This window comes from Syngnathoides biaculeatus, chromosome 10 (assembly GCF_019802595.1).
Source record: "Syngnathoides biaculeatus isolate LvHL_M chromosome 10, ASM1980259v1, whole genome shotgun sequence".
Taxonomy (NCBI): domain Eukaryota; kingdom Metazoa; phylum Chordata; class Actinopteri; order Syngnathiformes; family Syngnathidae; genus Syngnathoides; species Syngnathoides biaculeatus.
In genome coordinates, this window is record NC_084649.1 from 6848556 (window position 1) to 6875326 (window position 26771).

Sequence of the window (26771 nt, forward strand, 5' to 3'; positions counted from 1 at the left end):
CTTTGGTGCGGGCAGCGTGGGATCAACTGCGACTGACTAGCAACCAGCTCAGGGTGTAGTCCGCATTGCGCCCGAAACGAGCTCGGATAGGCTTCAGCTTTCCCGCAAGCCTTGTCAGGATAAGCGACTTGCCTAATGACATGACATTCCTGTCATTTTTGTTTATTCTTCATTCTTGTCTCTCTCACGTGGGATAAGGTGCTGTTTGGAAGTTTCCAATGACAGGCTCGTCGAGGCGGAAGCCACCTGCGTGACGTCATGCGATTCAGCAGTGAACAGCAGCAGCAGCAGCAGTAGGAGCAGCAGGACGGCCACAAGTACGGCTCCGGATTCCTGTTCGGTCCCACTCCGTATATCTTTGGGTTGCTACACGCACCCTGGAAGCAGCGGAGAAGAGTTACAAGTCGACTACCCGAACAAGTTGTGGCCCCGGAGGAGGAAATTCGCTTCTCGAGGTACTTTGCGGCTCGGCGGAAGCGGTCAGTCGCGAATTCCTCGTGGCATTTGTTCGGGACACATTGTAGCTGTCTCTCTTTACGATTGATCCACAACTTTAAGACAGGCAGCCGGAGGACTTTGATTTTATTGCACTTAGTAAAATGAACGCACCGACAACAAAACCCCTTTGGTAGTAAGAGGCGCTTCTAATTTTCCTCTGGGAGGTAAACGTATTTTACGTGAACATTTACTAGACCATTGCTTTATAAATACCCAATGGCGCCTCGTCGTAGCCTATGGCAACCGAGGCAGTGACGCAAACTAAGTTTATACAACAAATTTAGTTTCGGAGCTCAGGCAAAGAAAATAGCACACTTTTCCATCAAAATAATGCCTGACTGTACGGTGCATAAAAACTCTAGTGCCATTAACATGAGATTTCATCACAAAGTTGCTAAATGTATTAAAGTCTACACGGTTGGTCAGAATATAACGTGTTTTTTTTTTTTTTTTTTTTTTTTTTTGCTTCTCAGAACTTGAGTCTCTGTGACTCATGCTTTGCTAAGCAAAAAAAAAAAAGTTCTGAGTATGAGATTGTTTTCTAAAACAGACAATGTCACTGAATTTGGGAGTAAGTGTATTGATGAATATTTTATATTTGTGTGCTTATTGTATTTTATTTCATGAATTTATTCCCGTTTATATCGTTCTTAATTACTTGTTTTACAAGATTTCGTGTTAAATATAGGTGAGTCATGAATTTTGGCTCACAATCTATGCAACAAAATATTTGAACTTAAACTCATGACTTGATGCCCAATTTAAGGTGTCGTGTAGATTTTATGAACAGTCATGTAATAGTTTCCGTTTCCCAGAAAGCTGCAGCATATGCCATATTAGGCCAACGAGAGGATTTGAACCAGTCAAGGCATGCCTTCTATAAGAAAAGAAAATGCTTTTATTAAATAATTACAGTTGTTCAATTGCAGATTTTTTTACTTTTTAATTTTCATTTTGTGTGGCCCTCATAATGACATATAAGGTTCCCCACCACATGTACTGTATACCATCTGCATTTGCAATTGATCATTAACACTTTTAATCAACTACTATTCATCCTATTGATGCGTAGAACTATATATGTATGTGTGTGTATATATATATATATATATATATATATATATGCACAAAAAATCTATTAGATTCTATTCCTAATCATAGCATCTCTTGGTCATGTTGCTTTCTTCTGGCAGTAAATATGTTTACACATATGTTTCATCTCTCCCTTCCTCCCTCTGCTGAGAAAACTGCGAATGGCTTTCAGTAGTCACTTCGTTGTCCATGTTTTTGGAGTCAGCAGTGTTTGTGAGGACATGTAATGCTATCTGCTTGCAGGCAGTGCAGTGTCAATATTAGCTTGTGGCTTCCTGAGCAGCTTTATGGATGCTCTCTGGACATCTGCCTAGTAAGTAGTCAGCCATGTGCAATATTAAGATTCATCTGCACTTATGGAAATCAAAAGTTCTTCTCTGCAAAGTTGCTTTAGGCTGAGTTGTGATTCGCCCAGAATCTGATAAACATTCTCCCCGCTCAGATGCTATGTTGAAAGGCTTTCTGAAGCTGAAATGCACACCACTCTTGATGCGTATGCAGAAAAAACTTCATAGTGGAAGGATTCCAGCTCTGCTAGTATAGCAGGTTTGACACGCTTTTATAGCGCTGAGCACAGGAGTCAGAAACATTCAGACATTTATTCAGGAAAGTATAATACAATGTTTGAAGAGCTATATAACAGAAGTCTGTAAGCATTTGCTTCCTGAGACAAAATTGCATTTAATTACATTTCAGTTTTGGTGGTGTCATTGACAGCATTTGTATCAATGAACCAGGCTCACAAGTTCTTGACCTCTGCTTGCATGTGTGTGGACGTTGCCCGTGCTGTTGGACATTAATCTTCCTTAGTTAATGAGGGGGAGGGGCTTTGATTCTGTCAAGCAGCTCGCTGCTGAAATTCATTAAAGCCTGCTTTGTTCAAGGTTATTAGCATGTGGTAATATTACATGCCACTGTGGTTCAGCAAAAGACTTGACAACTAAAGACACATTTTGTCCACTTATAACATATTTAGTTGTACAGTCGGGGAGCAAATTGAAGTTGCATTTATTTTTCAGCGGGAAAAGAAGTTACTGTAAGTTGAATCCAAAAGCTCGACACTCAGTAATTGGGCTTTACGTGATCAGGATTTTTAGGGCCGATAGGCAAGTTTAGAAAAACTCATCACTGATCCAATCCCAAGAAGGAGCAATGACTGTATTTAAATTACCTGGTCATTGACTGCATATGCAGTACTTGTGTACTTAATTGTTCGAAAAATATAGATTTACAGTAAATAATGTATCTTTGTTCATCTATTTATGTCAGGGAGGCATAGTGACAGAACAAATTAATGATCTTATATTAGATGGCCGTAAGTACATACGGCATTTAATGTATCTAATTGTTGTGACAATTTTCTTTGGTGGTGGGCTATAAGATTTTTCAACTGCAAAGTTTATGCTTTTAGCTATTACGCTGCAAAAACAAAATAAAAGGAATAAGGTGCCAACAGAGGTGACGTCAGCCCCAAGTGTGCGTTTTCAAATCCAAATTAAAAGCTTTTTTTTCTCATGTGTTTTGGAGTAGTTTCACTTTACAGTGATATTTCTTGCCCCATTAGCTTGCTAGACTATGTAATATTTTAATGTCTTACGACCCATATTCAATTAAAAGTCCGTGAACATTACCTCAAGCAAGCCTTACACGAAATCCCTTCTTGTTCTGAGTACTGGTGATCACCCACCAACACGTTTCCCCCCCATTTTCTTCTTATTATCCGATCTACTTGTGTTGTCATCCCCACGGTAACGAGTTTCTTTGCATCTGAGTTGACAAGATAAAGCCCAATGATCGTAAAATATTTATACAAGTATATATAATTATTACGATATAAAAATAAACCAGCTTTTAAATTCAGATATACTGTGTACACAGCGACACTGAGTAATTGTCTTTCTTGGAACCAATTAAAGACATCATTGATCGGATCAGCAAATTATGACATCAAAACCAATCAGCTGATCAGCAAAAAATGCTAATTATCAGCAGATCCTATCAGGCCAATCAAATTGATGTAATGTGTATTGTTAATGTCTTTTTTATTTTTATTTTATGAATTTAGGGTTAGGGTTCAGTGTGAATGTGATGACATCCCCCTCCAAAAAAAACTTTAAACACTGCCTTATTCCTTGCCTGATTTTTAAAGTATTGTCATTATACTCTTTCTGGTTTGTCTTAGTTATGTTTTTTTTTGCAGTTGACCCATGTTTTAAAAGTCCTCTCTATGAAGTTTGTATGCAAAAAAAAAGCACAATGTTAGGAAAGCAATATTTGAGTGGATGATGTTCAAGTTTAACAATGAGGCCTTGCTGTTAAATTTCTCAGTTGGATGTTTTTTTCTTCCACTTATCCATAACGTCATAATTATCTCTGTCAAGTTATCATGGACATTTACTCATAAATACACACCGGGTTATTACCCGTTGTCACGTGAAGGCTCGGCACAGCTATTTTACTTGTGTGTGTGTGTGTGTGTGTGTCACCTGGCATCGCTCTCTGAAGTTAGTCTACTCTCTGAACTTTATCTTTCGTTCTGCCTTGCACTTCCACTTCCTTGTCTGGTGGATTCTAAAGGGAAACAGTAAAAGCTTAACAAACAGCCCCTTTGACCTTCAGTGAGATCACGTTAAATGCAAATTTTGAATATCATTAAGTAGTGGTTCTACCTTTGATCACCTCTAACAAAATTCATTAGTTGAATCCGTGAGGATGCATTACAAGGAGCTCTGCTCTTGTAACTAGTGAAATGGAGACTGTCTGTTTCCTTCATCCCACAGTTCTTCTTTATTTAGCCTGCTGTTAGTCATGTTTTATTGCTCAAGGTCTGCCATGGAGGCAAACGTACTGTAATTGACAGCTTTACACATACTGTCAAGTTTTCCTCTGTCAAGTAAAATATTTTCAGTCTGTTAAAAGATGTGAAAAGACAGTGTTTCATTTATTGTTCCCCATCTAGACTTATTTGAATTCCAAATGCTTCCTAAAATTGTCATCCAATCTGAACATAAACTATGTTCTCATCATCGAGTTAGAGGACATTGTAGTTGCTTCGACTAGAGTGGCAACACTGATGCAGCACAAAAAGAACCCTGAAACCATAGCAACCAAAATGCCAAGTAGTCATTAGTGACTCAATCATTTATACCTTTGACCTTCTGACAAGGATACAATAAAATGTGAAAAGAGGCTTAGTGGTGGTGACTAGAGAGGTATGTTAAACTAAAATTAGCCGAAATGTAACGTATACCATTCATAAAATGACTGAATTCACAATTTAAAACAACCAAAATATTCAGCTTCATCTTTTTCTTTGCCACATCACAACGTGCTTTGAGTGCAAAAGACTTATCCAACGCTCTCATTGTTATTTCTGTAAAGAATGCTGTTTACTGTACGTGTTACTTTGAGTGTTGATAGGTCCTTCAATGCACAAATGAGCAGCTGCCACTGTAAACCTTCCCTACTCGTGTGGCCGGTTTGGTCAGTTCTTATGTCAAATATGAATTTCCACCAATTCCGTGCGTACCAAACCTTTTATCAACATGCGTTGTATCAGTTGGGTGGTGGAGTTTAAATCATGTCTCAATTTACTTACTGTATTTATGAATAGGTTAATTATTTAATCATTGCAAAACAAAAAATGGCCTTTCAATATGCTTACAAGAGGAGACTGATTTTAATAAAAGGAAAGTGGGCATTTAATTGGATGCATAGATATTTACCCGAACAGCACATTCATTTGGTACGTACTGTGTATGTATGTAACCCGTTCCAGTTTGTTTGTACTGTATTTTGCTGAGTGTAAGGCATCATATCGCCCCCTGCTGCTTAAAGTACAGCAACATATATCAGACGTTGAAATTCCTGAGTTGCTCACATGAATACACGCACGCATGCACATGCACTACTTGAGAGCAATGTTCTGTCATTAAGTTTCCTTTCATCTCACCAGAATGTTTTCCTGTCCTGCCCCTTCCTCAATTGCATGTACTTTACTCAGTTTTTCCTGCCTCTTTGTGGGCATAAAGCTCTCTTTTTTGCAAGTGGCAAGATAGGAGTTTTTGCCATTGTTTGTAAAGAATTTAGAAGAGTAGTCTTGACTATTTGTATTGAGTTCGTGTTATATGGATTGATCTGTGGTTATGAGAGTAAATAAGGCCAGCGGTATGGGAGCTTTAAAAGCTTCTCAGGTTTCTTGACCTTTCAGAACCCGGCCTTCATCTCTATTATTCTTCTCTTGTCACCAGTACAGCTATTTTTTTTCCTTTCACAAAACTCCCCCAAGACAGATGTATTTGTCATTAGTATATTGATTTTATGCTGGCGGCATGTTGGCTCAGCTGGTAAAGCGTTGGCCTCACAGTTCTGAGGTCCTGGGTTCAATCCCGAACCAGTCTGTGGGGAGCTTGCATGTTATCCCTTTGCCTGTGTGGGTTTCCTCCAGGCACTCCGGTTTCCTCCCATATTTCAAAAACACGCAACATTAATTGGACACTCTAAATTGCCCCAAGGCTGTTTGTCTCTATATACCCTGCGATTGGCTGGCAACCAATTAAGGGTGTACCCCACCTCCTGCGCGTTGACAGCTGGGATAGGCTCCAGCACTCCCTGCGACCCTCGTGAGGATAAGTGGTGAAGTAAATGCATGGATGGATGATTTTATGCTACGTAGGATTTATGTATCTCTTATGGACATAAGATCTGCTCCCAAAATTAGTTTTGTGCTAGTCTTTTGGTGCACTGTATATCCTCCATCAAGTCTTGTTTGGTGTTTGAGTTAATGGTAGATTGAGCTTCCGGAAGTCAAGGTAAACTTAAAAGTTTTTGTGGGATAAGAATTCCCAATTCCACAACCTTTTATTTATTTTGTTTTAAATTACACAGTGAATCAAGGGTATCCAACTCCTACTCTAAAACACACTCAGCTTTTTTCTTTTTTTTTTGCCAGTTAATTGTACTACTTTATTGGTGGTAGCACTTTTTGAGGTTCAGGAACTGTGCCTGGTGAACTGTGACTGCTGAAAATTTAGGGGAGTATTTTATATTTACTGGATAGCAGTAATGAGCAAACCATTTAAAATTTTGATTTAATTTCAAGCTGACCTCATAAGCAATACTGTCAACTACACCATATCAGACCTGACGTATACTTTGCTCATCTTGTCAAAACGTAAATGCTTCGGCAAGAATATGGAGTACAAAGTAGACAAGCAGCAAACAAAGAATAAAATGCATGCAATGCAATTACGTTTAACTGATGCATTTAAAATATGCTTTGTTTCACTTCACTTTTTGAAATGGAATGTCAAATCCCCTTAAGATACTGTTGTAGGACACCCAAGTATTACATGACTTACTCCAGCTTCTGTATAAAAGTGTTGTCTGATAACAATCTTAACAATAATAAATGGATTTCAGATGTTTATTCTCATAGACTCAAGTGTATCATCCTAGTTGTGCAGAAGTAAAGATCCAAAGAGTCATTGACAAATGAACACAAAAAAACTCAACCAAAATGGCCAGAATCTAATTTGAAAAGGTTATGGGCTTTTACAATAAATGGATGGATACCCAGCTAAACAGATTATTCAATCCGTGAAGGAAATTAAGTGAAGTTAATTTTTATGTGAAACTTGTATATTTACTGGAACTCAATTTTCCACTTGTGTACTTTTAGATTTTCCACTAACTGTAGATAAAAGGTAGTTTCCCAAGTACTGTCATGGGCTGGAAAGCTCTACTTCCTCTCTTCTTGTGATAACATTGGCCACCTTCCTTATTTATGTATTTATTTATTTATTTATTTATTTATTTATTTATTTTATATACATTTATTTATTCATTCATTCATTGTGAAGGACTTGTGTAAAGCCTGCGTCTTCCAAATGTCATTGGCAATCTGATGTTACCCTAGGGGCTGAGGTGAGTGAGCTGTCGCCATGGCACCCTTCCTGCGCATCGCCTTCAATGCCTATGATGTGGGTGAACTGCCTGCTCCTTCTGAACCCCCCATTTGTGCCATCAAGGTGAAGGAGTCTATCAGCACAGGTATGTGCAGCAAATGGACTGGCGTGTTGTAGACATGCTTCAGCCACATGTATCACTGTAATCAAATGAAGTGCAACCCATCCTCTAGTGAGCGGTATGCTTTTCGCTGTGTGTCAAAAATCACAAGTAAGAAGAAATGCTGTCGGTGTTTAGAGTAATTCAGCCTGTTCAAACTGTTCCTGTTGGACTTGTCTGAACCATTTATCTCCTAAAAAGAAGACAAACTATTAGTTTTGCAGCATTGGTGCTATGTTTTATTAAGTTCTGTTCCGGAAGTCGTTTCATAACATGAAACATTTGTAAATAGAAACACATTTTACATGTAAATAGCCTAATCCGTTCCAAGTTTTTATATTTGATAATCTTTCATTTATTGGATGAATTAATTGCTACTAGGTATCAGTTTTTCCTTTAATTTAAAATTTAGTGTGCAAGCATGAAAAGATGTTTTCCCTGGCCTGAGGGGGGAGCGCTGAATCCAAACCACCAGGTCCCCATTATGCTTTCACCTCCCCCTCACTCCACTCCATTCTTATATCCTGCTACAACGGTCCTTAAAAATCCCATCAAAAGATTTTTCTCCTGTTTATGCATAAGAGGTCTAAATGAGTCTGTGATCTGGTTTAAGTTCAACATCTAGATTAGAGATGTTAAGTATTTGAACACCCTCCTATATTGCAAGTTCTCTCACTTAGAAATCATGGAGAGGTCTGAAATTTTCATCATAGGTGCATGTCTACTGTGAGAGAGTCTGAAAAAAAAAAAAAATTCCAGAAATCACAATGTATGATTTTTTTTCAAATGATTTATTTGTGTGATACAGCTGCAAATAAGTATTTAAACACCTGAGAAAACCAATATTAATATTTGGTACAGTAGCCTTCGTTTGCAATTACAGAGGTCAAACGTTTCCTGTAGTTGTTCACCAGGTTTGCACACATCGCAGGAGGGATTTTGGCTCACTCCTCCACACAGATTTTCTCTAGATCAGACAGGTTTCTGGGCTGTCGCTGAGAAACACGGAGTTTCACCTCCCTCCAAAGATTTTATATTGGGTTTAGGTCTGGAGACTGGCTAGGCCACGGCAGAACCTTGATATGCTTCTTACAGAGCCACACCTTGGTTTTCCTGGCTGTGTGCTTCGGGTCATTGTCATGTTGAAAGACCCAGCCATGACCCATCTTCAATGCTCTGACTGAGAGAAAGAGGTTGTTCCCCAAAATCAATACATGGCTGCGGTCATCCCCTCCTTAATACAGTGCAGTCGTCCTGTCCCATGTGCAGAAAAAGACCCCCAAAGCATGATGCTACCAACCGCGTGCTTCACAGTACGGATGGTGTTCTTGAGATGGAACTCATCATTCGTCTTCCTCCAAACACGGTTTGTGGAGTTATGACCAAAAAGTTCCATTTTGGTCTTATCTGACAACAAAACTTTCTCCCATGACTCATGAAGCAGGGGAACCTTCCTTCTTTGGACAGCCCTTTGGTCTTGGCCATGTTACAAGTTTGAGTCTTACCGATTATATGGAGTGGGCAGGTTTCTTTATGCTGCTAATCACTCGATTAGTAATGTTAAAGTTCCACCTTGGCACACCTTCATCATGGCTGAAAGCGCAGAATACTGTGCACAAAAAGATAGTTCTTGTATTTTAAATACAGGGAGCCAAATAACATTTACAGTGAAGACAGCTCTTTGGTCCTGGCCATGTTACAAGTGGGAGTCTCACTGATTGTATTGGGTGGACAGGTGTCTTTATGCTGCTAACGACCTCACACAGGCCCATCTGATTGAGGATAATACATGGAGTGGAGGTGGACTTTTAAAGGCGGACTAACAGGTCTTTGAGGGTCTGAATTCTAGTTGATAGACAGGTGTTCAAATGCTTATTTGCAGCTGTATCACACGAATAAATCATTAAAAAAAGCATACATTGGGATTTCTGGATTTTTCTTTTTAGATTATTTCTCTCTCAGTGATCATGGACCTACGATAAAAATTTCAGACCCCTCCATGATTTCTAAGTGGGAGAACTTGCAATATAGCGGGGTGTTCAAATACTTGTTTTCTTCACTGTATGCAGTTTGTGTATTGAATGCAATAGCCTTTGAGCATCAAACTGCTTGCAAATTATGTTGTCACAATATAGTTTTGCCCATCAATATTCATATTCTTACTACAGGCAAACTGGTTGAATGATAATCCAGCTGTGTCATGCAAAGCTTTGTGTCATCTGCCAAAATCAGAGGGGTTGAGGACTAAATGGCTTAAATGCCATCAACCAACTTTCACATACTATGGAAACTGCATTCCTAGATTTTGAGTCAGTGAGCCAGCTGGGCAGCTGCCCCCAGACCATGAAAATACAGACTATAAAGGCATACCTGTTGTGCTTTACAACAATACTTAGCTACAGTATTTTTAGCTTGTTGAATGTAACCATAGATTAAATAGCAAAGCGTGTTGTCACTGTTGGTAAAATGTGCATGAGAGATAAATGTCTTAAGCCGGTTTCATTTAAGTGATTGAAAAGCTTCTCAAAATATCCTCGTCTCGTTTACTTCACTCACATGACAGGCGCCCTACTCTGTGGGGTTGTGACTACTGGGCAAACAATCGAACACTAGGGGACTCCCACTTTACAGTGATAGGAAGACCTCGACTGATACAAAGCGAGATCGCTATAAACACACGGCCTCAGCAAGCCGTAACATCGCAAAGGAACAATGAGAGCAAAGCTCTTCTCCCCTCGTTAAAATGGGGAAGATGAGCAATCCAATCTGACTAAACCTTATTTACACATTAAATACATATTAAGGAAAAAAAATCATTTAGCAAGAAAAAAGACACACTAGATTAGTTTGGATCTGTTCTTAAAAGCATCTGCTTAGGCTCTTGTGGAGGAAATTTGCATCAAGATCAGATAGCTAATTAGATCACGGACGTATCGGCCATTGAATCTGCTCTGATAACATTTAGTGTCTTTTAACCGGTTGATCCCCTGACTGTGAATCAAAGCCGAACCATACCGGTGAGAGTGCTGTATCCTAGCCCCTTCACTGGACCGCTCGGAACTACTTCTGGCCTTTTTCTGATTGTCTTCTGCCACCTGATGTGGAGCCTGGGAAGCACCTGGCTGTACCTTTAACACCTTTAGTGTTTGTCCTTTATGTACAGATAACACTGTTGTCAAAATTAATTGTGTTCACGGTTAAAAGGACTGAAAATACTTTATTTCCATGCCAGTAGCCAGAGTTAAACACATTAACTAATTTTCTAATCTTCTTATTTAGCCTAAAAGTTTTTTGAGGATTCACCACACAAAAGAGGCTACAACGTCACCTTACAATACTGCTTGCAGTTTTAATTCATATTGTTACTTTGTAGTCTTCATTTAGCAAACTGTAGATACAGTTGCTCTTGTTTTCACAAAGTAAAATCACTCTTTTTCCACAGATCGAGGAAAGACATTGATTCAGAAGAAGCCCACTATGTATCCATCGTGGAAGTCCACGTTTGATGCTCATATCTACGAGGGGCGTGTTATAGAAGTGGTTCTTATGCAGAGCGGCGAGGAGGCCTTGGCGAAGGCTACTGTTGGTGTGTCTGTCCTCGCAGAACGCTGTAAGACCTCTAAGACCAATGGTCGTACTGAGTTCTGGGTAGACTTGATCCCTTCTGGGAAGGTCCAAATGGCTGTACAATATTTGCTGGAGGACAGCGACACAGGTAAGCCAACCGGATCTTACATCAGTAAGTTGAATTCACACTGTCAGATGACCAATATTAAACATGTAGGCAAAAGAAAAATCTAGTTTTATACTTCAATAAGAGATTTAGCAAATACACTATTGTTTTTGCTCCTCATGTTAAATGCTGGTAAATTCAAGCCCATGCCAGTAAAGTAAAGGCAGAAAAGTGAAGAGTGTTGAAATCCTCCATTGGGAAAAGTGGAGGGGTTACAAGATAAAGCCCAGTGATTGTAAAAGCTCGGATGCGGTGGTATTGGAATCCAAAATTTTATTGCAGTAGACTTACATAGTGCAATCACGTAATACAATATTTGTCTTGTAGTCTGTTCCACGCATTAATTTGTCTGTCTCAGACGTGTTGTCTGTCCCACACCATCGAAATGTTTTTTTTCTTTAATTAAGTAGATATTTTCCGATAATTATATTACTATGTCAAAAGACATGTGACAAGACTAAAAATAACATCGCTTTTGTATTCAAATATACTGTACACAAAGGCGACGTGGAGTGAATGGGTTTTTGCGGAACCATTGATCGGATCAGCAAATTATGACATCAAATCTGATCAACATAAAATAGTAATTATTGACCGATACTGAACAAGCCAATTAGGTCACTCGAAAGTTAAACTGAAATTATCCCAGTGAGGATGCCAGGACTCGCAATTAAAAGCACTTGGGAGTAGATTCACTGCGTAGTACGTTATTCCTTACGCAAACAAATCACTCATTGTACTACTACGTCACTCCTTAGAGGATCACAAACAAACCAACGAATGAATCGATACGAATAAGTATAAGTATAGTATAAGTAAATGGTAAGTTCCACAAAAGGAGAAGAGGGATTCTACATAGAACGAATCCTTTCATAAACTGATTCAGTTGAGTTCGTTCAATAAAAAGATTCGTTCTTCTGATTGAAACGTTCGCAGACGGAACAACACTATTTCTCAGTGCTTTCATCAAAGAAGTAAGTCTTTTGAATGTTTTGGTTCAAGTTCGACTCAAGTAACGAGTCGTTGGTGTACAAGTCCAGTTCCGGTTGCATGTTTTTTAATATTTTATCAAGTTTAGAGTCATGAGTCCAGACCTCTGCCTCAAGGTTATGATACTTGTTCAAAAGCACTTTGTGTGAGAGAAGGCCTGGCTAAGGTGGATGGTTTTGGGTTTGAATCCATAATTAATCTGCTCTCTGCCACGCACGCCACGTTTCCTGAAAAGTAACACTGAGTATTTTTAGGTATGTGAGAACAGCTTTTCTCTGCATACTTCCCCGCCCCCAACTAAAGGGTAGTCCAAACACAAGCAGCTATCACTCAAGAGCAAAAAGAAAATTAGGTTATTTTTACATCATTCAATTTCTTTCAGTCTCATCAATGGTCTCTTTAGGCAACTCTTTTTGCCATACAGAGGGCACCCATTCACTCGCCCACTCTCCTTATCACCGTAGTTTCTGCCTGCTTTGTTTACCTCTCTCACATCTCTTTCACCGTCTTTTGCGAGTGACTTTTGACCCCAGACAGTTGACATGCTTCAGCTACTTGTTCACTGTTCTATTTTTCTGTGTTCAGCCTCCAGTTTCGAGATGTGCCAAAGTCCTCTAACCATATGTAACTGAGGATTTTGATGTGAATTTCTAGCATTTTGAATTATAAAACATAAATGTCATAGATTTATAGGAAAACAAAAGATAAATATTTTCAACACACTAAATTAAATAGCAATTGCATGTTCTGTGACTTGTTCTTCTCAAATGAAATAATTACCTGAATAAAACTTGGGGATAGGGATGTTAGGATAAACAAGATTGCGGCATTGCTATTTAAACATTTTTTGTTTGCAGAGGCTGTTTGTGATGGTCCCTAAACACTATAATTAGTTTTTATTATATACATGCTAATACAGTATTTTGTATTTGATCGTTCAAACATGATGCAATACACTCACAAATACTGTCTAAATTTAACTTTGTCATTCGTATGTGAATAGAAGTTTGTATAGAAAGAGAATAAAATTTTGCTCTGTGAATTTGGTCGACTCGTTCTCTTTCTGAACTCTAATACTTAACAGTAATTCCTGTACTGTGATCCTGACTGTTTCCAAACAACACCAAACAATAGTAACGGAAATATATTTTGTTTGACATGGGAATGAGGCACATTTTACAATGCACAGTGCACAAACTATAAGAAGGTATGCTGGCTATCCCACCAATGTACATAACTTCAAAAGGACAATATTTTCTAGAGGATGTTTGAATCAAAATAAAATGTATTGGCTTGTAGCACCCTTACAACAGCTAATCATTCTAGCAAATATACATATCTGATTTGTTTTATTTGCTGTTGATGTAAGAGAATGTACTGAGCACAGGCACAATGTTATTTAAACAGCTCTCAATGCAAAGCGGTAGACGTGTACCATTGCAAAGAAACAAATATCACAAATATCTCCCTGACGCATGACTTTGGATCTTGTTGGATTTTTTTCTACATATAAAGTGTTTCCCTAATCACGTAATGATTTCTTTTTTTCTGATTTCTCTTTCGTTTAAGCACCAAACAAGCCTTCTGTGAGGGTTGCACCCGAGGATGGACTCACAACCCTGAACAAGAGGAGGGGAGCCTTCAAGCAGCCCAAGATTCACGTCATTAAGAACCACGAGTTTACTTCTACTTTTTTCCACCAGCCTACCTTCTGCTCTGTATGCAGAGAGTTTCTCTGGTGAGTCCAGTCTTTGCTTAGCAAGTCATCATATCAAAACACAAAAAGAATGGAAGAAACAACAATAAAACATTTTATTGTTACAAGAGTGAGTCACCAGGGGAATCCACCAGGTTTTGTTGCATTGCAACTACTGTAAATCAGCAGGACTAACCTTTTGGCTAACCTAATTTTTTTAATCACATAGACAGGTTTTTCACCACAGCACAATCTGGCATACAACATTCGTTAGAACGCCACAGAAAAAAATGTAGTTGATGACGTTCCTTGTCTTGCCAACATTTACTTGCTCTTTAGCGGAAGTCGTGGATGGATAGCTGGATGGATACTTGATTGATTCTGTGAGGGGAAATTGGAGTTAGTAGGTTCATTACAAAGCTTTTTACACTCGGGGGCACACCCACGTAGCTTCGCAGCGATTATATGACAAGATTATATGGTTATACGATTATATGACATCATGACCATTAAATTTATTTATTTTTTACTCCCAATGACAACTTTAGCCATTGATATTGATAATACAGTGCAGGGTTCAAATAGGTAAAGCAGTGGGTGATCTCTGATGGGGTTGTGAAATACAGTACAGTATTTTCTTCCCAACAACTGTGGCAGCAGTCGGGCAATGCTAGGTACCGCCTCCATTAGCCTCAGCAGGAGTCGGGATGACGTTGACAGCACAGAGTTTTCTTTGCAAATGTTATCCAAAATAAATCAATCATCCAGTGAGTATATGACCAAAACAGCACGCTCCATCCTTTTCTTTTTGCTTTTGAATTGGCCACGTTTGAGAAGCTCTCACATTGAGTTGCCCGTGTCATTTTCCTCTAGGCCAACTGCTATAGGCTACATGCATTGCATTGAGGTCCACTGTTTCAATTCACCCACTTGGTAAGATGTTGAACTACTTGAAAAGGTTGCTCGGACCACTAGTTTGAAATCCAAAGATTATTTTGCTTCCCAGTGAGTCACATACGTAAATCATGTCCGCTGATTCAGGGAATGAGGACAGTATGAATACTCTGATAACGTAAAACTGCACATCATTAAAGCAATGTTCATGATTATAGCAAAGGCAATAAATATATGCAGTATATCGCCAGATAATGTCCGTAATATATTGTCATTCAACAAAAAAACAGTTTATTTTTGTAAATGTTAGACATTATTAGGATTCTCACATGGTTTCTAGGCAGCACGTGGCCCACTGCTACATGATTGGTTCCTGTGTCGCTGGAAGGGCATATTACGCAGTTGTAACCAGATGAGCATCTCAAACGTGGATCACATTTATACAAAATCAAAACAAAGAAGGTTTAGCGCTTGGCTGGGGCTTAGAGTAGTTTAGGACGGGTTAAGGCCAAGATTATGGTGGTTTACGGTTAGTGGGAAACATTAACGCCGTCACACTTAAGTCACAGACCTGTTTTTCCATCTGGAAACAGAATGATGTGTTCTACTCTGATACACAAGCCAGTCCGAATGCATGTCCTTGAGCCAGTAGTAATACCCGAGCTCGCCGTGTTCTGCTGGGAAACTGTGGGAATCAACATTGAGCTTGGCAAATATTTTTAGCCTTGATATTATTAGTTATGGTCGTCATATAAATTATGTTATGCAAACTCACTATCCACAAAATTTGGTACATCATCATCATTTCACATTCAGCACAGATATAATTGGTTAGTCAAAAACTGTTTGGAATTGTCATAAAGTTATTTTTAACTATACTTATTGTTGTAGTTTGCAACTAGCAGTGGTTTAGACCAGCTCTGTATTAAACTGGGAGCTTGTAATCATTTGGTTGTCTTAGTTCGTGACTATACATGGTAGAAGAAGTGCAAACTACAGTATACTAATGCTCTAAGCTGTCATTAGACTATTGTTAGAATGATCTGGTCTGACTCACTCAAAATGAGTTACATTGTTTTAATAGCAGTGGCTACATTTCTTATGTGATCATACACAAACAAAAGACAGTTCTGTTTTTTCCCACTCAGGGGGCTGAAAAAGCAAGGCTACAAGTGCAGACGTGAGTTTTTCCACTACCACTTAGCACTAACAGATGACAGTTGATGCTTTTTTCAAAATGTACTTCATATCTGCACATTTTGACACACTATTTGCTCATGTATTCCACATAGAATGCAATGCAGCAATCCACAAGAAATGCATCGAAAAGATTATTGGCAGGTGCACCGGGACTGCAGCAAACAGTCGTGATACTGTGGTGAGTTATGGTTTTCAATTTTCAATTTCGTGTGTATGTGGGTGTGGGTGTGTGTGTGTGTGTGTGTGTGTGTGTGTGTGTGTGTGTGTATATATATATATATATATATATATATATATAGTGAGAGAGAGAATAATGGGAACAACCCAATCCATACATACAGTAGTGTTCAAAATAATAGCAGTCCAATGTAACTATCCAGATTAATCCATATTTTTTATTAGTACTTGTCAAACAAGTTACCGCTGAGTGCAAAAGATTCTCAGAAAACCAACAAGACCCAGCATTCATGATATACATGCTTTTTTAAAGGCTGTACAATTGGGCAAGTTGTTGAAAGAGATGTGTTAAAAAAATAGCAGTCTGCCCTTGACTCTACAAACTCAAAACTCTTTGTTTCTAGGATTTACCAATCCATTGAATCACTGAACCGATATTTAGTTCTATGACCACATTTTTTTTTTTTTTTACAACTGCTTCACATCTGTGTAGCACGGAGTCAAGCAATTTTGTGGAACCTTTCAGCTCTTATTCTACTCCCAAGATTCCTCAACGACATTCCACAATTCATTTAAATTTCTTGGTTTTGCTGCAGAACCAGCACTTTTGACATCACCCCACAAGTTCTCGATTGGATTAAGGTCCGTGGTTTGGGCTGGCCACTCCATAACATTGACTTTGTTGGTTTGGAACCTAGAGTTTGTATGTTTACTTGTGTGTTTGGAGTTACTGTCCTGTTGAAACACCCATTTCAACGTCATGACCTCTTCAAGTATTTTGACATATATGAACCGATCCATCATCCCTGGTATGCTATAAATAGGCCTAACACCGCAGTAGGGAAAAACTTGCCCATATCATGATGCTTGCACCACCATGCTTCACTGTCTTCACTGTGTACTGTGGCTTGAATTCAGAGTTTGGGGGTCGTCTCACAAACAGTCTACAAACTATGAACAATTTTACTCTGTCCATAAAATGTTCCTACATTTCTTTTTAGGCCAATTGACATGTTCTTTGGCAAATTGTACCCTCTTCTGCACATGGCTTTTTTTAAAATTTTAAAACAGAGGGACTTTGCGGGTGATTCTTGTCAATTTGCTTAGATGTCTTCTCGCGGTCACGGTACTTACAGGTAACGCCAGAGTGTCTTCGATCATCCTGGAGCTGATCTTTGGCTGAGCCTTTGTCATTCTGGTTATTCTGCAATCCATTTTGATCACTATCTTCTATTTTCTGCCACAACTCTCTGGGTTTGCTTTCCATTTTTAAGGTATTAGAGATCATTTTAACTGAATAGCCAATCATTTTATTTTCACCTGTTATAAGGTTTCCCTTCTCCAATCAAACTTTTAATCAAAGTACACAGTTCTTTTGAACAATGTGTACCTTTTCCTCAGGCTTATGTAGATGATATGCGCATCACTTCTAAATAACAACAGACTCCCCGACAGTATGTATGACAATATATAGCGTACTCAGCCGCGAGCGACAACAATGCCACCGCCACCGCCCGCCCACAATGAGCCACCACCGCAGCCCGGCCGCGACACATCGACACATTTAACACCCCTGATTTACGGATTACGTCCCCTCCCACCTAACTATAATTTTTTTCAGTAGCTGTATACACACCTATCTGTCATTTGGAACCCACGAAGCTCTCGTCCTTTGCACCTGTGCAATCCATTTTTCATGACGTACCGGGTCTTTTGAAAAAGTGTGAAGAGTGAATCCATCCTCCCGAGTGTTCGACCAATATCCAGCAATACAACGAGACAGCATTTTGGCTAACACACAGGAAAAAACAGCTACTTTCGCACCAGTAAAATAGGTATAAACATATGAAACCACCAGTGTGGGCTTCTTGGAAAAAAAACAGCACTTCCTGCTTCTTCTCCAAAATGAATGCCTTGAGATGATTTTCATGGCGGGAGATAAAAAAATCCATGTACGACAACATCATTACGTGTGGTGAAAAAACGGATGGGTCCATTCTGGCTGCCTTTTTTTCATTAAAAACATACCGTATTTTCCACACTATAAGGCGCACCGCATTATAAGGCGCACCTTCATTGAATGGGCTAGTTTTAAACTTTTTTCATTTATAATGTACACTGCATCATAAGGTGCATAGAATCGACCCTGCAGTAGAGGCTGGGGTTATGTTATGCATTCATTTGATGAAGTTGCGCTAAAAAGAATGTCAGTCAAATAGGTCAGTCAAACTTTCTTAATGCGTTATAAACCAGTGTGGTGACAACTCCATTCACTCCCAATATGAACAAACAGCCTTTTTATTATTTTCCCTGAGGTAAAGTCAGTGATGTTGTATTGTAGTAGTAGTATAGGAGCATTTTGGTGTCTTTACACAAACACACAAATGAAAATGAAAGGGCACATTTCGCGCAGTCATATATCCCACCATACACCACGCGCTACTTCTTCTACTGGGGAAAATGGAGTCGGCAGCTGCTTACTGTAGTTGTGAGACCTGTTGCTGCTCAATATTGATCCATATATAAGGCACACTGGATTATAAAGTTCTGAGAAAATTAAAGGCTCTTAGGTGCACCCTATAGTGCGGAAAATACGGTACTAAAATCATGCTTTGAGTGTAAATAGCCCTTTAAAAGTGTATATCATGATTGCTGGGTCTTATTGGTTTTCTGAGGGTCTACTACACCTACTTAAATATATACTACAAAAAATTTAACTGAAAATGTGGATTAATCTGGTTAGTAACACTGGACTGCTATTATTTTGAACACTACTGTGCAACGAAATAAGAGTAAGATCAGAAGTTGTTGTCACAGTGTGAAATTACACAAAGAAGTAATTTTATTGAACATACCAACTGGTATTGAATACTTTGGAAAAAACATTGTTTGCAATGACAGCTTTAAGACAGCTGTATAGAGAAACTAGTGACATGCATTGCTCTGGGGTGATTTTGGGCTTCTATTATGGACCTTGAGTTTTATTTCTTTCCATCGATTGGATTCAAGTCATGTAATTGGCTGAGTCCTTCTAGCAGTTTATTTTAGGGTGATGTGCAATGCCATTTCTCCTCCAAACGTGTTCTGCCTCATGGCATCCATCCATATAGCCATCCATCCATTTTTTATTTTGCTGCTTATCCTCACGAGGGTTACGAGGAGTGCTGGAGCCATTCCCAGCTGTTATTGGGCAGGAGCCGGGGTACACCCTGAACTGGTTGCCAGGCAATCGCAGGGTACATGGAGACAAACAGTTGCACTCACAATCACACTTAGGGGCAATTCAGGGTGTACAATTGATGTTGCATGCAGGCACGGGGAGAACATGCAAACTCCACACAAGCAGGTCTGGATTTGAACCCGGGACCTCAGAAATGTGAGCCCAACGCTTTACTAGCTGAACCACCATTCCGCCCCATCCATATATGTTTTCATACATTAATTCATTCATTCATCTTCCATTTTGCTTATCTTCACTTGGGTCATGGGCACACTGGAGCCTATCCCAGTTAGGGGAGTACACCCTGAACACTCTCAACTGGTCGCTAGCCAATCGCAGTATATGCCATCCAAACATTTCATTTGTGCTGTCATCTGATCAAACTATATTCTCCCAGTATTTAACTGGCTTGTCCAAATGTTGTTCAGCAAGTTTTAAGGTAGCTTTGACCTCCTTTTTCACCAATGCCCTCTTGCGTGATGTGTGCATCCAGGACATGGCGGCGGAGTACATTACTCACTGTTTTCCTTGTGACACCAGGGCCTGCTAATTCCAGGTGTTTTTGAAGCTCTTCACATGAGGTCCTTGGTTCTTGGACAACTCTTCTGATTATTCTTTGCACTCCTCTCTCACAAATATAAGGAGAACCTGATGGTGGCAAATCTATGCTGGTATGATGGACTTTCCACTCGCGTATTACGGCTCCTATTGTGCTCACTGAGACGTTCAGAAGGCTGTATATGTGCCTGTAACCACTGCCATCATTGTTTTGCAACAATTGCTTGGCGTGTGGTCTTGAGACAGCTCTCTGCTCTTACCCATCATTCGATGTGACTTGACTCACTCTGCAATGACACCTCTTTGTAGGCCATCAATTAGCACTGAACCATGTAATATTCATTTGCACTCACAACCAGTTGAATTGCTGTTTGATTATTGGCAAATTTTAGGAATTCTTTTGGAGTTCCATAACTTTTTACACCTACCTTTCTTCATGTGTTCAATACCCTGTGTCAATTCACATTTTTACAAACAACTTCATTTCTGATCTTATCTTTTCTACTTTCTTTGTATGTGCTGTATGTGTGCATTACTTGGGCTGTTCACAAGATCTGGTGAAATTTTCAAGTTAATAGCACCTTTGGAAGTATATTTTACAAGAACAATTATGAGATTAAATATAGCCACTGTGTCAGAGTGTGTGTCTGCACACACACGGATAGATAGATAGAATTACATCATGAATGGTGACATGAATAGTTATTTTAAAAAATACTTTTGGTTGAAGGGACTTGAAATGTAAGACATCCTTACTCTCAACTGATTGTATCATTTGGTTGTGAGTGTAGTTCCAGAAAGAGCGGTTCAAGATTGATATGCCGCATCGCTTCAAGTACCATAACTACAGAAGCCCCACCTTCTGTGACCACTGTGGCAGCCTGCTGTGGGGTCTCTATAGACAGGGCCTTAAATGTGAAGGTAGGACCAATTGTCTTACGGTATTTTGATGTCAAATAATTTCTTTCACTTGTGACATTTTGTTCTAGAATCACCACTTCACTACTCCATCCATTGTTATTTTTTCTCTTACCTCAGATTGTGGCATGAATGTTCATAGTTACTGTCAGAAAAAAGTAGCCAATTTGTGTGGAATCAACCAGAAGCTACTGGCTGAAGCTCTCTCTCAAGTCTCCCAGGTTTGTACCACACAACAACCACGGAATAGATTGTTACACATATAGTGTTATCTCGTCCTCAGATAGAGGGATAAAGTCAATTGTAACCATGAATTGGGACTGAGTACAACAGATGCCTAACATATAAAGGTTACTGGTACTTTGTTAATTTTAAATTAATCCATACTTTATATCCAGAGATTTTTTTTTTTTTGCATTACACAGTTTTGCACATTTCATACTACCTTAGATTATGTACACATCCTGATGTCAGTGTTCAACATCACCCTCACATTGTTCCTACTTCTCTCAGCCAATTTATCAACTACCCAAATGGCAAGAGTAACTGTTGTACTCAATGTAATCCTAAAACAACCTTCTCTGACTGGGAATTCATCCTGGGCTGCACATCTGAAAGTGCAAAGGATTTTATTCTGAGAGTAGAAAAAACAGAAGGCAGGATAATCAGATGGCCATTACTTTGCTACAACTCACTGGTAGCAGTACATGACTAGTATTTCACATTGTAGAAATCCCTGAAGAAGTCCGATAGCTCCAGTACAGCAGATATTGGGATCTACCAAGACATCCGTGCAGGAGCGGACCCTGATGGTAAGGTGTTGTCATTGCAGTTTAATAATGCCAAAACTTCAAATCTGTTAGGAACTTCAAATACTTTTTTGCCATTACATTCATTTTCAAATCTATCGTTGTCATATATTTTTCTACACAAGTTTTCATAACTGTGTGTGCACTCTGACGTGAAAATTCTCATAGCTGATAAGAACGGCAAAGTGAGTGATGGTTCGAGCTCAGTTGCACCTTCTGTTAAGCGGTCCCACCTCACCGTCAACCACTTGGTCTTCCACAAGGTTCTGGGCAAAGGCAGTTTTGGAAAGGTGGGTGGGTTTTCTACCCCATACCACTTACTAGACATTAAATGAAGGACTCCACTTCCACCCCTAAATTGTCTTCGGTTATGACACTGCATTGATAATACTCGTTTATTACTCTGGCTTCTCAGGTGCTGTTGGCTGAGCTAAAGGGCCAGGGTCAGTACTATGCTGTGAAGGTTCTCAAGAAGGATGTAGTTCTCATGGATGATGACGTAGAGTGCACAATGGTGGAGAAGAGAGTACTTTCCCTTGCCTGGGAGAACCCCTTCCTCACACACCTTTACTCCACCTTCCAGTCTAAAGTAAGCAACTCAAAGCCTGAAATCTTACATCATCCCAGCACTGTAGTTACTGAGTCAATCCCCTAACACAGAGACCACTAGTTGACCCCTTTTTTTAACAATCTTTATCCGAACCTTTGCAAGCAGTTAATCAATTTATCTACAACAATGAGCTGATGAAATTATTATGTTTACCCAGGAGCATCTCTTTTTTGTGATGGAGTATCTCAATGGGGGCGACTTGATGTTCCACATCCAAGACAAAGGTCGCTTCGATCTAGCCCGAGCCACGTAAGTACACTGCCATACTGGAATGGAAGAGATTGTTGCAATGATTTTATCTTTGTATCTGATGGTGGGTGTGGTGCAATTTTGACACCTTCAGATTCTATGCTGCTGAGATAATAGTGGGATTGCAGTTCCTCCACTCCAAAGGAATTATCTACAGGTAATAGTTTCTCGAGGGATAAAATAAATATAATGAATATTTAATGTTTTTGCTGCAACACCAACCTGGAACTTCTCTAATTTGGATGTTAGACGATGGGATTTGAAGATGGAACATTTGAACATCAACTAATATAACGTTAGATTTTGGGACTAGTGGAGTCACTGATGGTGTTGTGGTACAAACGCCCGAGTTGATTGCATTTATTCGAAATTAAGAAAAGTTATCAAAATGCAATCTAATGTAATCAGTTATGTTACTTCAATAAGTAGTTGGAATAGTTATACTACGATTTGATTTTCAACATAGTAACTTGTAATTACAGACAACTCTATTTTTCAAAATGTGTAACAGGTATAATAATAATCCACAGGGATCTGAAACTGGATAATGTGATGTTGGACAAAGACGGTCACATCAAAATAGCAGACTTTGGCATGTGCAAGGAGAATGTGTTTGGAGATGCCCGGGCATCTACATTCTGTGGAACTCCAGACTATATCGCACCTGAGGTATTTATTCCTCCAGTGCCTCGAGATCAGGGATTGGCAAAGTATGACCTGCTCCATGCTTTCATCTGGCCCCTCGACCATTCATGTTATCTGCAGTTCGGTAGTATTTGTTGCATTAATTTAGTAATTTGTTTCCCCACAATTGTTTATTTTTTTTTCATTATTGATTATTTTCCTTTATATCGGTCAATAATTAGTTTTGTTATATATTTTTAATAACAAAATTAAAAATATATTATTAAACTATTATAATTGAGACATTTAACATTGTATTTTATTAAATAATGGATTAGTAGATTATAATTAATTATCATTTTACAATTATATTTTAATTTATTCTTTTTCAATTAAAATAAACGGGTTTTTTTACGCTATGAATGACCGGACAGATCTGTGTATTTTAAAACTCATGTGTGGCCCCCTTGAGCACACAGTTTTGCCCATCCCTGCTCTTATCGAGAATAATCCAGTCATATTTGCCTCCTGCGGTGTTGGAAACCACCTTCGTTCCACTAAAGTGTCTTGCTTTTCTGTCGCTCATGGCAGATACTCTTAGGTCAGAAGTATACCTTCTCAGTGGACTGGTGGTCTTTTGGTGTACTGGTCTATGAGATGCTGATTGGCCAGTCCCCTTTCCAAGGCGATGATGAGGATGAGCTGTTTGAGTCCATCAGATCGGACACTCCTCATTACCCTCGCTGGATAACTAAGGAGGCCAAGAAATTGCTTGAGCTGGTGATTCTACGTCATCTTTTTAGATGTGCTTTTTACAAAAGTGGTGCAATTCAGAGTTTGTGGAAAAAAGATATGCCACAAAAGAGCTAAGTATCAGCAAATCTGGTAAGACTTCACCTTGGCGAAAATGGAAAGGCCTTGCAAGAATCTTTCACTTTTTCAGTTTCGTTTACCGCCAATACCAATGAGCACCAGTGATGGCAAATTGTAATTATTAAAATGGAAATACTCTCTCTACGTTGTATGAGCAATCCATTTTCTAAATGGAGAGCCTATCCTAACTGTTTGGAGAGAGGTGGGGTACACCCTCAACTGGGTGGCACCAAGAAGCATTCACATTTCATGGAAAACTCTATTATCAGTTAACCTAACATGCATGATTTGAATGTGGGGGAGTTGAGATTCAAAACCCAGAAATTCCCAAGTGTCAGGCCAATTTGTTTACTACTCACTCGTCATGCTTCCTCAGTATGATTGATTAAATCAGAATTACTAATTTTACCAAGCATAACATACTGTAAACAGGATAATGGGGTATTACTTGCAGGAAAAATTACAGTGAAGCTTTCCCACAATTGGTATATTTTTAATGTGCTAAAAACATGCATTCATACTGCACAGATGAGTATTTTTACTTCATTTTAATTTTACAAGAGTAACATCTGTTCTTTGTGTATTAGGGTCATTTTAAATGTGACTTAAAATATTGTTGTTACAGTATATAAAGGTTATATGAGAATAATTTGAGCCTTGAATGAATTAATTCACGTACTTTGTGTTATTACAACAACCAGCATGAATGAATGAATGGATTGTTTGCATTTGATTTTGGAGGGTCTACTGTATTCAGACTGGCCACAAATAACAAATTTGGAAAGGTTGAACACAGGTAAAATAATATTATGGCCACCATCTAGAGAACAAGTTCTTCAGCATAATTTCTGGTCTCGTGGCCTTTAAAGTTTGTCATTTGTCGAAAAACAATTCCACCGTAACATACAGTAATATTTTAAAGGGTTGTTTTGCCCAATAATCTAAACACTTGTGTTCTTCCATCATGCTGGCAGCTGTTTGAGCGAGATCCCACTCGGCGGCTTGGAGTGGTCGGAGACATACGTGCACAGCCCTTCTTCAAAAGTACCAACTGGCCCACTCTGGAGAAGAGAGAAGTGGAGCCTCCTTTTAAGCCCAAAGTGGTGGGAACCATTCAAATTTTTTGACTCATTTTGTGCTGTTGTAAAGTTCTCAAGCCGTCTCATGGCATTGGCTTGTACTGCACTGTACTTTTCTTCTCATTACGCTATTGTGTGGTAACTGGAATCCTGCCATCCACAGAAATCCCCAAGTGACTGCAGCAACTTTGACAGAGAGTTTCTGAGCGAAAAGCCGCGACTCTCCCATGGCGACAAGAACCTCATCGACTCGATGGATCAGTCAGCGTTTTCTGGCTTTTCCTTTGTCAACCCAAAACTGGAGCATTTGATAACCAAGTGAAAAGACTAACTGGGACCATGGTTACTGACTTACTGTACAGTTTCTGATACACTCTGGACTTTTTTCCTTCATTTCCATTTTACTGAATACCTCTTTCAGAGGATAAGAAAATAATCTGTGTTATTAAGGGACACAGTCTACTTTACACACCATTGTAACTATAATTGAAACTGAGAAGGGATTTTTTTTTTTTTTGAATCTTTGTAACATTGTTTTGACCATGTAATCACTTCTAATCCAATCATATATGTACTGAATTTTGAAATAGACTTTTGAAAAAAAGACAGTCCCATGTCCATCTTATCATATCCTGTGCATATGCAATTATTGATAGATCAAATTAATAGAGTGATTGTACATATATCTAATGGATAATAACTTCCTAGATGATTGGATAGGGGAAAAAATATACAATAAGATGAATTAAATCTCCAGACAAGACACATCCTTAGTTCCAGCACTGACTTAATACTTACTGGAGGCAAACTGGAGATTGTAAATACACAAATGTTTTCAAAACAAAATGATTAATTTATTCTCTATCGGTTTTCAACTACTTTAAACCTACACCCTTGGATGGAACTAAGCACAACCGGTGATTATAATTAGTGTGAGAGAAATAGGTACTACCCTGTAGTCAATATGTATTTGTATTGATGTGTTTATTCATGGAATGAGCATTTAAAGTAAGTAACTCTGAACTTCATCATGTGGCATATCTGGACAATGTTTAATCTTTTTTTTTAATTAAACTTTTACATGTGATTATAAATAAACATAGCTTTTATCCATACTTTTTCTCAAGTGTAATTTCTCATTCACACAAATGGGATACATGCTGGATTGGTTACGACTCAGCTGTCAACTACTGGGCTTCATCTCAAGTCATTTTATTTTTTTTGGTAGGAAAGTATCAAAACTTTATTGGTGTAATGTTATTTTTCTTCCCAGGTATTTGTTTTCATCCATTTTATGTATCATTTATCCTCAATCAGGGTTGCAGGCATGCTGGAGCCTATCCCAGCTATCTTTGGGGGGAAAGGCAGGGTACACACTGAACTTGTTGCTATCTGACAACTTCACTTTAACTCCTTTGTACATAAACATTTGTATTTTCTAATCGTTACATTGTCAAAACAGCGTTTTACTTCAAATGTAACACG

At 38.9% G+C, this 26771-nt stretch overlaps 1 protein-coding gene across 1 annotated transcript; it reads left to right on the plus strand.

Moving 5' to 3' along the window:
• On the plus strand, nucleotides 1-26401 carry LOC133506921 (protein kinase C delta type-like). The gene is made up of 18 exons (XM_061831296.1): nucleotides 1-113; nucleotides 199-455; nucleotides 7508-7641; nucleotides 11099-11371; nucleotides 13949-14117; nucleotides 16118-16149; nucleotides 16262-16347; nucleotides 20916-21045; nucleotides 21163-21263; nucleotides 21773-21854; nucleotides 22020-22141; nucleotides 22267-22440; nucleotides 22619-22710; nucleotides 22805-22867; nucleotides 23241-23379; nucleotides 23926-24114; nucleotides 25182-25310; nucleotides 25450-26401. The coding sequence occupies exons 3-18, from the start codon at nucleotides 7533-7535 to the stop codon at nucleotides 25606-25608; spliced, it is 2049 nt and encodes a 682-aa protein (XP_061687280.1). The 5' UTR covers nucleotides 1-113; nucleotides 199-455; nucleotides 7508-7532; the 3' UTR covers nucleotides 25609-26401.
• The last annotated feature ends 370 nt before the right edge of the window (nucleotides 26402-26771 follow it).

Bases quoted from the DNA above. Each gene is read 5' to 3' on its own strand.
- LOC133506921 (XM_061831296.1), top strand. From the start codon at position 7,533: ATGGCACCCTTCCTGCGCATCGCCTTCAATGCCTATGATGTGGGTGAA. The intron at 22,142-22,266 runs GTGGGTGGGTTT...CTGGCTTCTCAG, and splicing joins GCAAAGGCAGTTTTGGAAAG to GTGCTGTTGGCTGAGCTAAA. The intron at 23,380-23,925 runs GTATTTATTCCT...CGCTCATGGCAG, and splicing joins CAGACTATATCGCACCTGAG to ATACTCTTAGGTCAGAAGTA.